Source organism: Artemia sp. Qi Xiang Cuo, chromosome 10, assembly GCF_049724085.1.
Source record: "Artemia sp. Qi Xiang Cuo chromosome 10, ASM4972408v1, whole genome shotgun sequence".
Taxonomy (NCBI): Eukaryota; Metazoa; Arthropoda; class Branchiopoda; order Anostraca; family Artemiidae; genus Artemia; species Artemia sp. Qi Xiang Cuo.
The window spans coordinates 37,363,860-37,377,507 of NC_142803.1; the positions used below are offsets into that span (position 1 = coordinate 37,363,860).

At 38.4% G+C, this 13,648-nt stretch overlaps 1 protein-coding gene across 1 annotated transcript in view; it reads right to left on the reverse strand.

The window, feature by feature from the left end:
• Positions 1 to 284: 284 nt before the first annotated feature.
• Positions 285 to 13,648, reverse strand: part of Dus2 (Dihydrouridine synthase 2) — a 100,636-nt gene continuing 87,272 nt past the window's right edge. Inside the window, exons 5-7 of the mRNA XM_089096226.1 lie at positions 4,301 to 4,588; positions 1,599 to 1,946; positions 285 to 465 (exon numbers count right to left, since the gene is read on the reverse strand). Of these exons, the coding sequence (XP_088952352.1) occupies positions 378 to 465; positions 1,599 to 1,946; positions 4,301 to 4,588 (724 nt within the window). The 3' untranslated portion in view covers positions 285 to 377. The remainder of the gene's footprint in view (positions 466 to 1,598; positions 1,947 to 4,300; positions 4,589 to 13,648) is intronic.

A 13,648-nucleotide genomic window follows, 5' to 3' on the forward strand; every position in this document is an offset into this window, starting at 1 on the left:
TACATGAAAAGTTTTAAAACTCTAGGTTTTTCAATGATTTTTGGCCCAAATTATAATATTCATTTGTTTTCACAAACTATATTATTTAGTCATTCTATTAACCGTTTCAAAATGTTCATTAAACACAAGTAATGAGAAGTCAGTAAGACAAAAAATTCAGTTTGATAAAAGCGTATTGAGAAGAAATGTTTAGGACCCTATATTATAAAGGAACTTTGATTTCAGTTTTGCCACGAATTGCTGCAAAATACACTTTTATAGTTTGTTCTCACAAAAGATGCAAATAAAACAAAATATATAATTTTAACAATTCCAAAGAAATAACATAAATCAAGAATTTTGAAAATCGTTATTCAGAAACCTAAGAACTAGAAATGCTAGGATACTGATTTACCAGGAGCCAAACCTAAAACGTCAATGCAGACTTGTGCTGCAGCTTGCTCAGCATATCTCTTGCTTTTAGACCTAAAATTATATAAAATATTATATATCGATTACAGTCATAAAAAGATATAAATTTAGGCTTATGTATGCCAAGACAATGCACAAAAGATTACCATTCAGCCCATCAGGTTTTAGCAAGAAAGACATTCCACTTAGCGAACAATAAACCAAATTAGCAACAAAAGTAGTTCCATTTTGACATAAAAGGGTCTGCTAATAAATGGTCTACATGTAATAAAACACAAGATAAATGGGATTACCCATTTATCATGAACACAGCCACATAATTGAATATACAAAAAAAGAAGAAAAAGTGAAATGGAGCTGTCGATACAAAACTGAATTTTCGTGTTCCTAGGCTCTGAAAAAAAAAAAATCTATCTGTGATTATACCTGTAAGTTTTACTAAAGATTCTGCTATCACGTTAATTGAGTGATAAGTTATTTCTGCTTGAATATATGTCTCGAAAACAAAATTATTCATGTCATTTGAATAATTCATGGGGAGGAGGCAAGGACCGGCGCTTTTGCTAAATATTAGAAAAATAGTCATATGACAAACCCTTATCCTTTACTCATTGCCTCAAGTTGTCAATCTTACACATAACTGCAGAGCTATGGTAAAATGGGGAATAGGACACAGGAACATTTCAACCTAAAGAATCACGAAAATCCTTTCTGGAGGAAAATTCTTTTTAAAAAAGGAGAAAAAATAAGGTAAAATTCATAACAGCCTTAATATCTAGGTTAAAAAGCCTCTTCCCCTGTTTTAGAGAAAGACTAAATTTTCGGAGAAATATATATATATATATATATATATATATATATATATATATATATATATATATATATATATATATATATATATATATAGAGAGAGAGAGAGAGAGAGAGAGAGAGAGAGAGAGAGAGAGAGAGAGAGAGAGAGAGAGACAGAGAGAGAGAGAGAGAGAGAGAGAGAGAGAGAGAGAGAGAGAGAGAGAGAGAGAGGAGAGCGAGAAGAGAGAGAGAGAAGAGAAAGAGAAGAGAGAGAGAGGGGCGAGAGAAAGAGGGAGAGGAGGGGACGATAGAGAGAGGCGAGAGAGAGGGAGAGAGAGGGGGGTAGAGAGAGAGAGAGAGAGAGAGAGGAGAGAGAGAGAAAGAGAGAGACTTACCCAACAGATGAACCATAGATTTTTCCTTCAACCGTTACTATAGAATAAAATAGCTTTTCAATGCTCTTGGTTTGGTAAAGAGGTTGTTCTAACCCTTTTCTTTGTGTCCAGATGTACAAAATACTCTTAGGTAGCAATGTTTCAGCTTTCTTAACTTCACCACGATGAAACACTACTGGAGCAAGTTTAACACTGTCTTCATTTCCATCAACCATCTTCAAACGCTTATAAATAGGTTCGTCGGACAGTTTAATCCCACGGCTTGGCAGATATAAACCACTTTGTCCGAGTCTACACTTAAATTCTTCTTGCTTTTGTTTGTAGTAAGCATCTAAGTCCCAAATTTGGCTGAAATTTGGAATAAATAAAAATCCACATGTTTAATTTGAAACTCACGAAGTCTTAAAATAACTTTGTTTGCTGCAAAAAGGGTTCACCCAGACTTTTTACCCCTATATACTCAAAAGCCATACCTAAAACATTGAACAAAATCCAAAATGGAAAACAAAGGGTAAAAAGTTTTTTTAGAAGAGCTTAGTAAAAGGGAAACAAAGCACTCACGATAAAACTAGCTAAAAATAGGATATTCCCTTCGAATATACATCCTAAGAACGTCATGTAAAATTCCCTCGCCAGCAGTCGTAACTTTGGCAGTCGTAAATCATACAGAATCCCACCAATAAAACTGGTTTGGAGTCAGGAGACATGAAATATCGCCAAAGGTCCCATTTCATTGATTTGAGACGCCTGCTAAATCTCCTGCCCCTCACTTGATTTAGCACCTATGTCAACAGGACAAGATGCTTTGTCGATTGATTTGTTTTCGGTCAACAAGGCGGGACTTCAAATTGTAAAACCTAATATCATTAAATATGTTGTTGCCTTCTGACGTTATAATACGAAGTGTCTTTTGTTTTACTTGTCGATATTGAAAAACAGATTCAAACAGAAAATTAAAAATGGAAGCTTAATTTATGGCAATTTTTTCTAAACAATAACAGTTTGTGTTCAACGATGGCAAGGTGCATTAGAATTAATTAATCAACTAAATAAAAGCTGACAGTTGGTTAATTAAGTGTTAAATAACATTAATGTACTAAATTTGAAACTACCACCAAGAAAATGCGTTCGATTTTCTATCTCCAGTTGAGATAGAAAGGCAGAAACCAAACGTTAGAGCATAATGTTAAGACGATGTCGATGTTTGCTGAGTATGAAATACTATATTAAGCAGAGCTTAGATGCCCACTTCTTTGTTTATTCTGGTTCGAAACAAAATATTTGCAAGCAAAACTATTTTGCCATGATTTAAACTAAACATCAAAAGTTACTAAAATGACCAGTCAATCGGCGACGCCCTGGTTTTTGTCAAGCAAAAAGAAAAGATCCATAAAAATTGGAAAAAATTAAGAATAAAAAGAGCAATTAGTCATGAACTGGCCCAATTGAAAATTTCGATAGCGCAATTTAATAATAGTGATGTCAAGTCTGTTGCTCTCTATTTTGTCAAATTTACGTACAGAAAGTCTCGGTATTTCAAATATAAAAATATCATAGCGGCATCAATATGATCTTTCAGATAACGTTTATGAAAGACTAAGAAATGATCTGATTCGGATGACCGAGCTATCCCTTTTCTTTTTCCTCTTTTTGACTCCAAAATGTAATGGTTCAGAAGCGAACTTTTTCTCTTTTTTTTTATATATTCAGGGTCGAACAGCCCCGTTGTTTCTGATTAAAGTTAGTTTTATTATGTAACTTACTTTGAATCCCAAATAACCTTCTTTCCTGGTATTGGTAATTATTTTGAGAGACATTACCAAATTTAGTATCCTTTAAGCCAAAATGTAAAAGCCAATTTCCTGGTTTCAAATTTATAAATATTGAATCATTTGGACAAGTTAACATAAGAACATGTTATGAAATAAGTAGCAATAGGGCATGAATAGAAAATCCAGTAGAATGGCTAAAAAAGGATAGGAAAAACTTGTGTCAAGCTTTTAGAAATTATCAACAAATGTTTTCTTTAAATTCCTTGCTCTTCGCAGGCTGCAACATAGTAAGTGCGTTTATGCTTCCGAATATGAAACACTACGTAAAATAAAGTCGCCACTACTTATCTGACATAATAAGACACAAAGACCGAACTTTTAGGGGGAGTTGGAAAGACTTTTTTTCAGGAGAGAGAAAATGATACATATACAGGCGTATCCTAGGCACACGTATCCAGATATCACCCAATTAACCCATTTTCTACTACGTCCATGCTTCTTTCATAGTTTACTCATTAAAACAATAACCAAAGGAAGGTTGAGTCGATACTTGCACAAAGTCTGAGCCTATTCTTGAACACAGAGGACTGTGAATCCCCCTTGGGATTGGTTTCGAAGAACCCACGTCCTTCACCCTGGAAATCTGACAAATAGTGGCCTAAAAAGCACTCGCTTTGTATTTTGCCCCTCCCCCTCACAATATAAATCTTTTGGTCAATTTTGTGGGTCGGACCTCTGTGCATTTATGGTTCAGCCTATAGAAGGAGCATTACATTTTTTCGCCAAAACGTGACTTAGAACTTTACCTTTACTAAAGAATAAAAAAAAATCTGCGTTTTCACAAATTCACCAAAACAACATTGTAATTAAACATATTGCTGGTCTACTAAAAGGCAATGCCACATTGCCATTTAACAGGTTCCAACTTACCATAAGCTTTCCAAAGTATGGCAGTCAAGAAGTGCCTTTCCAACATCACTATCCTGTAAATCCCTCAACATTGACTGAATGCAGTATTTTGCGTTGCCGACCAGGCTATCATAGTCGACCACATATTTCAAATACGACTTTACCACGCTTTCGAGTGGAAGAGGCCCTTGTCGCCGGAAGACGGAGCAATTCCACTGAGCAGCCCTGGCAATCATAATTGCAGCCGCGTTTGTCCGTTTTTTGAAGGAAAGTATGTCTTCGTAGCATTTTATGTCGTTAGATCCACCACTAAAATGACAAGAAGCAGAAAATTATTTTTTTAGAATATTACTTGCCTTATTAGTCAAATCTGATTAAAATGATTTGCATCACTAAATGCCCATGTTTTAATCTTTGTATCATCTATTTTAGGCCTTAGAACACCTTTTATACCTTTCACCAAGATAATCTTTCTAAAGGAAGGTGTTCCATCAAGAGATCATCTTATTTCAGACGAGCCAATTAAAAAATCTTTGTTTGATTTTTTTTTCAAACCAAGTTAAACCATCCTTAACAGATGAAGCTGATTCGACTGATTCGGTTCATTTTCTCACTAGGAGTTTTTGGTATCTCTAAAAATCCCTACCTTATTTTCAGGCATGCAAATAAATTTATAAAGAGGTATATTTCTTATAGCTTCATACCTTTCAAATTACCACAGAAAAATTTCCCGCTTTAGACGAATCCATTTGTTATTTCCGTATTTCTTCTTTTAGTTCTACAAGGTACTAACACAGAAAAACTCGTCCGGGACAAATAGTGTCAAACAAGGTCGTGAATTAGTTTATTTCAAACATTATTTTGGGCATAAATTACAAGCCATACGGCTCCAATGTTTTATTATTATTTATTTTTTTTTTCCCAGAGGCACTTCATACGGAAGGGGTCGTTTTGAAATCGAGAGATCTAGTGCCCTTTTTAATAGTCGAAAATGATTGGAGGGTAAATAGCCCCCCTTCCACGCCCATCATTCCCCCAACCACATCCAATCAAATCTTGAGATAGCCATTTTGTTCAGCGTAGTTGATTTCTAGATAGAAAATATATTTTTGAGGAGGACACTCTCCCACAACCCTCAGGGCAAGGGTTTTGAGTTATGCCATGGGGGCATATTAGGTTTTTTATAGAAGGCGTTGTCGTAGAAACTTCAAAACAGGCTCATTCGATTGGAAATTCAAAGGGCTAGTGCCCTTTTTAATAGTCGAAAGTGATTGGAGGGCAACTAGGCCCCCCCCCCCCCCGCCAACGCCCATCATTTCCCCAAACACATCCAATCAAAATTTTGAGATAGCCATTTTGTTCAGCGTAGTTGATTTCCATATAGAAAATATTTTTTTGAGGAGGAAACTCCCCCACAGGCCTCAGGGCAAGGGTTTTAACTTATGCCCTGGGGGTATATAAGGTTTTAAAGAAGGCGTTGTCGTAGAAACTTCGAAAAAGACTCATTCAATTGGAAATCGAGAGTTCTAGTGCCCTTTTTAATAGTCGAAAGTGATTGGAGAGCAACTAGACCCCCACGCCCATTATTCTCCCAAATACATCCAATCAAAATTTTGAGATAGCCATTTTGTTCAGCATAGTTGATTTCTAGATACAAAAAATGTTTTTGAGGAGGACAATCCCACACAACCCTCAGGCTAAAGGTTTTAAGTTCTGTCATGGGGGCATATGAGATTTTTATAGAAGGCCTTGTCGTAGAAAATTCAAAACAGGCTCATTTGATTGGAAATCAAAAGTTGAAGTGCCCTTTTTAATATTTGAAAATAATTGGAGTGCACCAAGCCCCCCCCCCACGCCCATCATTCCCCCCCAAAAATCCAATAAAAAATTTGATATAGCCCATTTTTTACGAGGTACTTTTTTCAAGATTGAAAAAATGTTTTTGATGATGATAAACCCCCACAACCCACACGGCAAGGGTTTTAACTTATGCCCTGGGGGTATATAAGGTTTTACAGAAGGCGTTGTCGTAGAAACTTCGAAAAAGGCTCATTCGATTAGATATCGAGAGTTCTAGTGTCCTTTTAAACACTCGAATGTGATTGGAGGGCAACTAGCCCCCCCACGTCCATCATTCCCCAAAACACATCGAATCAAAACTTTGAGATTGTAAAATTGTTCAGAGTAGTTGATTTAAAGATAGAAAATATATTTTTGAGGAGGACACTCCCCCACAACCCTCAGGACAAGGGTTTTAATTTATGCCCCGGGGATATATAAGGTTTTTATAGAAGGCGTTGTCGTAAAAACTCCAAAACAGGTTCATTCGATTGGAAATTCAAAGGGCTAGTGCCCTTTTTAATAGTCGAAAGTGATTGGAGGGCGACTCGCCCTCCCCCCACCGCCCATGATTTCCCCAAACACATCCAATCAAAATTTTGAGATAGCCATTTTGTTCAGCAAAGTTGATTTCCAGATAGAAAATATGTTTTTGAGGAGGACACTCCCCCACAACCCTCAGGGCAAGGGTTTTAAGTTATGCCCTGGGGGCATATAAGATTTTTATAGAAGGCGTTGTCGTAGAATCTTCAAAAAAGGCTCATTCGATTAAGAATTCAAAGAGCTAGTGCCCTTTTTAATAGTCGAAAGTGATTGGAGAGAGACTAGCCCCCCCCCCGCACGCCCATCATTCCCCCAAACACATCGAATCAAAATTTTGAGATAGCCATTTTGTTCAGCGTAGTTGATTTCCAGATAGAAAATATGTTTTTGAGGAGGACACTCCCCCACAAATATTAGGGCAAGGGTTTTAAGTTATGCCCTGGGGGCATATAAGGTTTTTATAGAAGGTGTTGTCGTAGAAACTTCAAAAAGGCTCTTTTGATTGGAAATTACAAACGCTAGGGCCCTTTTTGATAATCGAAAATAATTGGAGGGCACTTAGCCCCCCCCCCCCCCCGCCCATCATTCCCCCAAACACACCCAATCAAAATTTTAATATAGCCATTTTGTTCAGCGTATTTCATTTTCACATAGAAAATATGTTTTTGAGGAGGACACTCCCCCAGAACCGTCAAGGCAAGGGTTTTAAGTTATACCCTGGGGGTATATAAGGTTTTTATAGAAGGCGGTGTCCTAGAAACTTCAAAAAAGGCTCATTCGATTGGAAATTCAAAGGGCTAGTGGCCTTTTCAAGTATTCAAAAGTGATTTGAGGGCAACTAACCCCCCTCTCACGCCCACCTTTTCCCCAAACACATCCAATCAAAATTTTGAGACAGCCATTTTATTAAATGTAGTTTTAAGTTCTGGAAATTCGGTCTTTGAGGATGACAACTCCCCCACAACCCTCAGTGCAGGGGTTGTAAGTTATGCCTTGGGGGCATATAAGGTTTTGTATAGACAACATTGTCGTATAAACTTCAAAGAGGGCTCATTTGATTGGAAATTTAAAGTTCTAGTTCACGTTTTAAGCGTCAAAAGATATTGGAGGGTAACCAGCCCCCCCCCTAAATCAAATTTTCCCAAATGCATCCAGTAAAAATTGTAAGATAGCTATTTTGGTAAAATAAAGTTCAAAGATCATATAACAAAAATTCCCGTGTTGACACAACCCCCCAGGGCCCGGGGGCAGGCGTTTTAAGTTATGCCCTGGGGGCATATATGGGTCTTATGGAAGGGATGCTCGTATAAACTTCAGAGAGGGCTCATTTGATTGGACATTGAAAATTCGAGCTCACTTTTAAATAGTCAAAAGAGATCCGAGGGAATCTACCCCCCCCCCCCTCACGCCTCCTTTTTCATAACCCATTTGTTGAAAATCTCGATATAGACACCGTGTTAAAGAAAAAAATAGTTCAAAGGTCAGATAGGAAAAACTCCGGTGTCAATACAGCACCCCAGGGCACAGGGGACTGTGCCCTCCAATCACTGTCGACTATTAAAAAGGGCACTAGGCCTTTGAATTTTAATTGAATGAGCATTTTTTGAAGTTTCTACGGCAACGCCTTCTATAAAACCTTTTATGCCCCCAGGGCATAACTTAAAACCCTTGCCCTGAGGGTTTTGGGGGGAGTGTCCTCCTCAAAAACATATAAATCAACTACGCTGAACAAAATGGTTATCTCAAAAGTTTGATTGGATGTGTTTGGGGAAATGATGGGCGTGGGGGGGGGGCTAGTTGCCCTCCAATCACTTTCGACTATTAAAAGGGCACTAGCCCTCTTAATTTCCAGTCGAATGAGTCTGTTTTGAAGTTTCTACGACAACGCCTTCTATAAAAACCTAATATGCCGCCAGGGCATAACTTGAAACCCTTGCTCTGAGGGTGTGGGGGAGTATCCACCTCAAAAATATATTTTCGATCTTGGAATCAACTAATCCGAAAGAAATTGATTTCTAACAAAATTGATTTGATGTGTTTGGGGGACTGATGAGCGTGGGGAGCTAGTTATCCTCTAATCACTTTCGACTATTAGAAAGGGCACTAGAACTCTTGATTTCCAATCGAATGAGCCCCTTTTGAAGCTTCTACGACGACCCCTTCCATATGAAGTGCCTCTGGGAGAAAAAAATAAATAATAATAAAACATTGGAGCCGTATGACCTTTACTATCAGAACTTTGAACTATTTTTAACAAAATATCTATCTTAAAATTTTTATCTGATGCATTTAGGGCCTGGAGGAGGGGGGGGGCTAGTTGCCCTCCGATCTCTTTTGATCGTTAAAAAGTGAACAAGAACTTTCAATTTCAAATCAAATGAGCCCTCTCTGAAGTTTATACGAGCATCCCTTCCATAAAACTATATATGCCCCTGGAGCATTACTCATAACGCCTGTCTCCGGGTTCTGGCGGGTTCTGTCGACACGGGAATTTTTCTTATCTGACCTTTGAACTATTTTTAAAAAAATATCTATCTTAAAATTTTTATCTGATGCATTTAGGGCCTGGAGGAGGGGGGGGGGCTAGTTGCCCTCCGATCTCTTTTGATCGTTAAAAAGTGAACAAGAACTTTTAATTTCAAATCAAATGAGCCGTCTCTGAAGTTTATACGAGTATCCCTTCCATAAAAACTATATATGCCCCTAGAGCATTACTCATAACGCCTGTGTCCGGGCTCTGGCGGGTTCCGTCGACATGGGAATTTTTCTTATCTGACCTTTGAACTATTTTTAATGAAATGGCTATTATAAAAATTTTATCGGATGGGCTTGGGGAAAAAAGTGTGTGGGGAGGGGCTAGTTGCCCTCGAATATCTTTTGACTCTTGAAAATTGAACTAGAACTTTCCATTTCCAATCGAATGAGTCCCCTCTGAAGTTTATACGAGCATCCCTCTCATAAGAATCATATACGCCCCCAGGACAACACTTACAACGCCTATCCCCATGGCTCTGGGGGGCGTTTTTGTTATCTAATTTTTGAATAATTTCAAAACCAACATCTATCTCAAAATTTGTAGTGGACGGGTTTGGGGAAAAAAGAGCGTGGGGGGAGGGCTAGTTTAACTCTCTTGACTCTTAAAAAGTGAACTAGAACTTTTAGTTTCCAATCAAATGAGTCCTCTATGAAGTTTATACGAGCATCCCTTTTGTTTAGCGTAGTTGATTTCCAGATAGAAAATATATTTTTGAGGAGGACACTCCCCCACAACCCTTAGGGCATTGGTTTTAAGTTATGCCCTGCGGGCATACAAGGTTTTTATCTAGAAAGCGTTGTCTTAGAAACTTCAAAACAGGCTCATTTGATTGGAAATTCAAAGGGCAGATGCCCTTTTAATAGTCGAAAGTGATTGGAGGGCAACTAGCCCCCCCCCCCACGCTCATCATTCCCCCAAACATATCCAATAAAAATTTTGAGATATCCATTTTGTTCATAGTAGTTGATTTTCAGATAGAAATATGTTTTTGAGGAGGACACTCCCCCACAACCATCAGGGCAAGGGTTTTAAGTTATACCCCGGGAGAATATAAGGTTTTTATAGAAGGCGGTGTCCTAGAAACTTCAAAAAAGGCTCATTCGATTGGAAATTCCAAGGGCTAGTGCTCTTTCTAATAATCGAAAGTGATTTGAGCTCAACTAACCCTCTCTCACGCCCACCTTTTCCCCACACACATGCAATCAAAATTCTGAGACAGCCATTTTATTAAACGTAGTTTTAAGTTCTGGAAATTAGATCTTTGAGGATGACAACTCCCCCACAACCCTCAGGGCAAGGGTTGTAAGTTATGCCCTGGGGGCATATAAGGTTTTGTATAGACAACATTGTCGCATAAACTTCAAAGAGGGCTCATTTGATTGGAAATTGAAAGTTCTAGTTCACTTGTTAAGCGTCAAAAGATATTGGAGGGTAACCAAATCCCCCCCCTAAACCCTATTTTCCCAAATGCATCCAATAAGAATTTTAAGATAGCTATTTTGTTAAAATAGTTCAACGATCATATAACAAAAATTCCCGTGTTGGTTGACACAACCCACCAGGGCCTGGAGGCAGGCGTTGTAAGTTATGCCCTGGGGGCATATATGGGTCTTATGGAAGAGATGTTCGTATAAACTTCAGAGAGGGCTCATATGATTGGATATTGAAAGTTCTAGCTCACTTTTTGATCTTCGAAACAGATCCGAGGGAAGCCATCCCCCCTCAGGCCTTCTTTTTCATAACCGACCTGATGAAAATTTTGAGATAGACATCCTGTTAAAAAAATAGTTCCGAGGTCGGAGAAAAAAAAATCCGGGGTCAGTACAACCCCCCAGGGCCCATAGGATGGCATTCCAAGTTATGTCCTAAGGGCATGTATTGTCTTTATGAAAGGGATGCTCGTATAAACTTCATAGAGGCCTCATTTGATTGGAAATTGAAAGTTCTAGTTCACTTTTTAAGAGTCAAAAGAGTTAAAGTAGCCCCTCCCCACGCTCTTTTTTCCCCAAAGCCGTCCACTACAAATTTTGAGATAGCCAGTGTTTTTGAAATTTTTCAAAAATTAGATAACAAAACGCCCCCCCCCCCAAGCCCTGGGGATAGGCGTTGCAAGTGTTGTCCTGGGGGCGTATATGTTCTTATGAAAGAGATGCTCGTATAAACTTCAGAGGGGGCTCATTTGATTTGAAATTGAAAATTGTAGTGCAATTTTCAAGAGTCAAAAGATATCCAAGGGCAACTAGCCCCCACGCCCCTTTTTCCCCAAGCCCATCCGAGAAATTTTTTTAAAATAGCCATTTCATTAAAAATAGTTCAAAGGTCAGATAAGAAAAATTCCTGTGTCGACGGAACCCGCAGGGCCGGAGACAGGCGTTATGAGTAATGCTCTAGGGGCATATACAGTTTTTATGGAAGGGATGCTCGCATAAACTTCGGAGAGGGCTCATTTGATTGGAAACTGAAAGTTCTCGTTTACTACTTAAGAGTCATAAGAGATCGGAGGGCAACTAGCCTCCCCCCCCCTCCTCCAAGCCCGAAATGCATCAGATAAAAAATTTTAGACGGAAATTTAGTTAAAAATAGTTCAAAGTTCTGATAACAAAAATCTTCGGTGTCGACACAGCCCCCCAGGGCCCGGGGGTAGGCGTTGTAAGTTATGCCCTGGGGGCATACATAGTTGTAATGGAAGGGATGCTCGTATAAAATCCTAGAGAGTTCATTTGATTGGAAATTGATAGTTGTAATTCACTTTTTAAGAGTCAAAAGTGATTGGAGGGCAGCTAGTCTCCCCCCACACTCCATTTATTTTTTTCCCAAGGGTACTTAATACAGAAGGGGTCTTCGTATGAACTTCGAAGGGGCCCCCTGCGATTGGAAATCGAGATTTCTAGGACCTTTTTTAAAAGTGAATAGTAATCAGATAGAAACTGCCCCCCCCCCTGCCCAAGCTCTTTTTCCCCAAATACATCTAATAAAAAATTTGAGGTAGCCATTTTTTTTAAAATAGTTCAAAGATTATATAACAAAACTCCTTTACGTATGGTCATTTCGTTAAAAATAGTTCAAAAATCATATAAGAAAAACTCCTGTGTCGACATCCCCCCCCTCAGGGCCAGGGCAGGCGTTGTAAGTATTACTCTGGGGGCATATATGGTTCTTATAGAAGGTATGCTCGTATAACCTTCAGAGAGGGTTCATTTGAATGGAAATAATAGCTGTAGTTCATTTTCTCAGAGTGAAAAAAGATCAGAGGGCAATTAGCCCCTCCCGCCCTCCACGCCTTTGGGTGTATCGGATGGACAAACCCATCCGATAAAAATTCCAGGTGACAATTCTATTAAAAATAGTTCAACCATCAGGCATTAAAACTCTAGGGTCAACACAACCCCCCAGGGCCCAGGGATAGGCGTTGTAAGTTATACCACGGGGATATATATGGCTCTTATAGAAGGGATACCTGTATAAACTTCAGAGAGGGCTCATTTGATTGAAAATAGAAAGTTCTAGGTCACTTTTAAAGAGTCAAAAGAGACCGAAGGTTAATTAGTCCTCCCACGCCCTTTTTCCCTAAACCCATCCGATAAAAATTTTTGAGATAGCAATTCCGTTAAAAATAGTTCAAAGATCAGATAAGAAAAACTCCTGTGTCGACACCCCCCTCAGGGCCGGGGCATGCGTTGTAAGTATTGCTCTAGGGGCATATATGGTTCTTATGGAAGGTATGCTCGCATAACCTTCAGAGAGGGTTCATTTGAATGGAAATAAAAGTTGTAGTTCATTTTCTCAGAGTGAAAAAAGATCAGAGGGCAATTAGCCCCTCCCGCCCTCCATACCTTTGGGTGTATCGGATTGACAAACCGCAACGACAAAAAATCCAGGTGACAAATCTGTTAAAAATAGTTCAACCATCAGGCATTAAAACTCCAGGGTCGACACAACCCCCCAGGGCCCAGGGATAGGCGTTGTAAGTTATACCATGAGGATATATATGGTTCTTATAGAAGTGATACTCGTATAAAATTCAGAGAGGGCTCATTTGATTGAAAATAGAAAGTTCTAGTTCACTTTTAAAAAGTCAAAAGAGATCGAAGCTTAATCTTGTCCTCCCACACCCTTTTCCCCCAAACCCATCCGATAAAAATTTTTGATATAGCAATTTTGTTAAAAATAGTTCAAACATCAGATAATAAAAACTCCGAGGTTGACACAAACCCATTTTTTCCCTTTGATATTGTTACTTTGATGTCAGTTTTGTTACTTTGATGAATATTTGATTTATTTTTTTTTAAGTTTGATTTTGAAATAAGGAATTTTCAAAACTTTCGAAATGCTTTGCAATCAAAAACGAACAAATTTTAATTAAAAAAAAAATTTCGAAAAATAAGTTTATCAAAGAAAAGTAAAGGCCATTTTAAACTTAAGCTCAGCAGATACAAATAACTTTTAAAATT